The 4,441-nt window shown below is 43.2% G+C and overlaps 1 protein-coding gene across 1 annotated transcript; it reads right to left on the bottom strand.

Annotated features, from left to right (window-relative positions):
- Window positions 1-593: 593 nt before the first annotated feature.
- Window positions 594-1,886, bottom strand: LOC104211436 (uncharacterized). The gene is made up of 5 exons (XM_009760483.1): window positions 1,835-1,886; window positions 1,412-1,698; window positions 1,322-1,324; window positions 971-1,183; window positions 594-881 (listed from the first exon to the last, which is right to left on the bottom strand). Exons 1-5 carry the CDS (start codon window positions 1,884-1,886, stop codon window positions 594-596), a joined length of 843 nt encoding a protein of 280 aa, XP_009758785.1.
- Window positions 1,887-4,441: the final 2,555 nt, after the last annotated feature.

The raw sequence follows: 4,441 nt of genomic DNA, 5'->3' as shown, positions 1-4,441 counted from the left end.
TCACATTCAACCTCGTTCGAACAAACATCTACTGGTCCTCAGCCGCGATTTGACGAAAGGTCATGATCGATTACGATCAAACAATTACTTATCGGCCCTTGTCTGCATCTCAACACTAAAAATAGAAAAATGAAAAACAACGCATAATCGGCTCCAACGCCACGGCCAACTAAAAGACAACACCAACTAAGGAAAGAGTGAAACAGGCAAACAATAGAAGCAAAAAAACATACAAGTATAGAAAGTAAACCATAGGAAGGGAAGAAGATGCAGAGAACAACTTTGATATTTCATACTTAAACAATTTACAAAGGCCCATGAATACACCGACAAAAATACAAAAAGTTACAAGGCAAAAATAAAACCACTGATCGCTACCATCATGATCTTCACTGCCTTCACCACTTTGGCCACTGATGCCCTTTCCTTCTCAGTCTCCCTCACCATCGCTGCCTTCGCCCTCAGGATAAGCGATATCATACCAGGCGTCCTCGTCAAGCCGGTCTATGCCCTCATCTTCCCCCTCACTGGCCTCAGGTGTAGCGGGATCATACCCGCAAATGACTCAAGCTTCACGAGCCTTAACATGACCATCATAGGGCGATCTCAGAAACGAATCCCGCCTTATGGAAATCTCGAAACACATCCAATTGAGCCTCGACGTGAATCCATTCCTCATATAATTCCCGAGAAACGTTGGGAAAATCTGAAGTATGAGAAGAAGATGGATGTGCAAGCAGTTGGGCATTCATAGCTTCCAAAACAGCCACCCGATCATGAAGGATGAAGTTATCCTTCTCCAGCTCCCTGATCTTCTCCTCTAGTCGATCTTCTTTAGCTTTTGTCGTGGACTGATAATTCTCCCGCTCGGCCAGAGGGTCCTATTCGCCAACTCAAGCATCTCCGATTTCATCTGAGCCTCCAAACGAGAAGATTAAACCTTCTCAAGCTCACTTTACTTCTCGGCAACTTCACCATTAAGGGCCTCCAGCTGAAGCCTACATTCTTGCAATTGCTCGCGCAACTCGACCATTTGTGCTTGAAGGTCACTATATTGGGCCTCCACGCCCCTGCTGACCTCAAGATCCTCTTCCCTACTCCTTGACATCCCCTGAAGGATGCTACATTTCTCGATGGCTTTCACCATCTCATCGTCCTTCTCCTTCAACTCATCGAAAAGGGCCTGCATATCGCCGCCTTCACAAAATCACCTGCAAATCTCTTGGTACTTATCGCGATACTCGAAGTACTTGTTTTTCAACCTCACAAATATTTCTCTATGCCTCTCCTCCCTCTAGGCGCTCTCAATCTCAAAAATTACCGTCTACAATCATAAAAAGAAAAGAAGTAAGTCAGAAATGAAAATGCCCGAAAAACAAAGACAAAAAAGGAGAAGGACAAAACACCAAACACTCATTTTAAGAGCAAGACCGACAATGCTCCTCAACAAAGTGACATCATCCAACTCTTTAAGGGTCTTACCCTCTATATCAGAACAAAGAGGTCCGAGGCTAGAGACCACATCCTCTGTATTCTTCAGCAAGTCACGATCCATAGGGATCACAATGGTCCTCGTAGACCCCTCCAACCTTATCTCAAGTTGGGTAAACCCTTCCTCCATCATCTTTAGGTCATCCACATCAACGTCCAAACCTGACTCATCGCCCTCATCAGCGACACCTTTGCCTCTCTCATTGGCTGACAAAGAAGTATTATCAGCTAGTATGGAAGTCGATGCCTCCTCTCGCCTCGAAGTATTGAGAACGTCAGCGGCAGGCCCTTATGCCTCCATCACCATAAAAGGAAGGGGCATATCCTCACAGTTTCCACCAACCTCGAGATCTCGAACCCGACTCGATATCATCTTTGATGATAATGGTCATCATGTCGCGCATCAAAAAATCTCCCTCCACTAAGTCAACGGCTCGGGCGACCCCACGCCAGCATCTACAGACCTTCTCTTACGAGGCATCAAATCCCCATCACCATGAAAAGGCCCCTCGTCCTCATTGATAAGACAGAACAACTAAGGAACTAAGGTTTTCACAGCAGAAGAAGGTTCAGATTAAGAAGCAGCCACCGTCGGAGAAGGGACTGGGGCACGAATAGAGATGCTGCAGTCAAAAAAGGGAGGAAGCCGAGGACATAGCAGCTTTCCTCTTTGGGAACGTAGGTACGGGAGCTTTCAACCTCCTCAAAGATCCCCTGGCCGAAGTTAGGAAAAATATAGGGAAAAAGGAAGGTCAGTAAAAGTAAACCAAACAAAAAAAGAATAAAGACACCGGTAATAAAAGGAACTTACCAGTCAAGGGATAGCAAGCCCAAATGTCTTAAATAACCAGACCACTCACGGATCCCTACAATGTGAGGGAAGAGCCAACCAACCCAGTCAGAAGTGTCCTCGACCAAAAGAGGAGGCGAGGTCCTGGCTACATGAGAAAAGGACGAGAGGTTAAAGCCCACAACTAAGCACATAAAAAAATCAAATACTTACATACAAGGAAATTAGGTACCTACAAGTATAATTCCAAGCCTCAGGAAAATCATCGACGTTGGCCACCATGTCCTCAGTTCTGACGAAAAAGAAGTTAAACCAAAATTAGTGGTTGGCCTTGTCATCCATCTTCACCACTACGCACTTGCCTCCTCGGTGGCGGAGATTCAGCATCGTCTCCCTATAATCTAGGGGCGAACATGTGTATTAAATGCCAAACTGTGAGTTCGACCGCGGCCAGCTTGACAAATTTTGTAAGCATCCTTATGAGTTTATAAACGTACGGTGCGAGCTGAACTGGAAAAATGCCATAATAGCGACAAAATTCTTCCACCAGCGGAAGAGGAGGGAGAATGTGGCCGACTTGGAAGGGGTATTCATAGAAGGCGTAGTACCCAGGACGATGGACCTGCATCGCATCCTACCTAGCCGAGATTAATTCGATGTGGTTGGGAAGGCCGAACTTGGCTTTAAGCTTTCCCAATTCCTTCTCCGTCATCACTGGTCGAAAGACTTCAAGGTCAACATCAGGTAATTTGGAGAAATCAAACCTAGTATTAGGATTGAGAGGAACTATCTCCTCCACCAACAGGAAGCTTCCATCATCGACATCGGCATGAACATTCTCCTCGTAAGGGAAAAGAACCGCATTACTCCCCTCACTAGACTCAGAAGGCATGTTGGACATGTTTTGATGAAAGAAAGAGAAGTACCAAATGATGAAGAAATAAGAACACATGCAAATTACAGGAATAGAAACAAGAGGTTTGGAGCAAGGAAAGAGCAAGAGAATAATATAGGGTTTCGAAACAGAAAACTTGAAACTTCAAAATCACACCCTAACATCTCTATTTATAAGGGTCTTGGCTCTAGAACTAAAATCAGTTCATCACTATTGGGCACCAGAACCGAAGCGGCAGGGTTCGATCAAAGGTCACACGCAAAACGAAATAACGCATTGGAAATATGTGTAATAATGGCGCATGACGTCACCCTAACTCGTGGACAACACAGTTCCAGCGAATCACCGGGAAAATCGAAGCATTTGAAATACGTCGCCCACGTAGGGCCACGCTACCAGTTGGCCACAACCATAGCGACCATCACCCGCTCGCTCAATTGTGTCGACCACTTAAAACAAGATCCGCTCATTGAACTCGCCTAAAGCCAACCTCAATAAGAGGAGGGACTAACAATATGAGTCAAAATCTATCTTTGGAATAGTTAAGCCATGATAGTATTAATGGAAGACTTTTCAAGTTGCCGTTTATCGAAATGGCCCAAAAAACAACAAAGTCTGCGGTCGAAGAGTCAAAGAGAGTCGTAGTCAAGATGTCAAAAAAGGTCGGGGTCGAGTACCATTGACAGAGCTGTAATAGCTAGTTTTCAAGATAATACAGTAAAGAGAATATTCTAGTTGGATATTATCTGCACTTGTACTATTAGGATTCCTAGTAATATATCCCATATAAATAGAAAAAGAGATCATGATATGGGACATGTGATATTCATTTGTAAAGAACACACTTTGACTTGAAGATTCGGCTCTCACTTGCTAAGATACAAACATCACTTTTTTACTGAGATTCTTATCGATACTTTTTTGTCAGATCAAAAAATAACTCGAATATTCAAGGATCTATCTATCATTCATTATTAGGAGGAAGATCCACTTATTCCTTCATTTATTGAGTGAATCATTTCTCCTATTTACTTGAACGCCATTTATTGATGTTCATTACTATTAAATGCTACATTATTGCCCTTGATTTCTAGAATATTTATTATATGATATTGCCATTGTCCGACTAGATCCACACGATATTTATTGCTTCTTTAAAAACCCCATCTAAGGATATTATTATTAGCTAAAATTAACTCTTGTTTACGTAAATTTAATTATTTGAACCAAAATCTATATTTTTTTGTCAACCAATCTGGCGTCGT

Source organism: Nicotiana sylvestris, chromosome 3 (genome assembly GCF_000393655.2).
Source record: "Nicotiana sylvestris chromosome 3, ASM39365v2, whole genome shotgun sequence".
In the NCBI taxonomy this organism is placed as follows: domain Eukaryota; kingdom Viridiplantae; phylum Streptophyta; class Magnoliopsida; order Solanales; family Solanaceae; genus Nicotiana; species Nicotiana sylvestris.
This window is presented reverse-complemented; position numbering and strand designations above follow the sequence as displayed.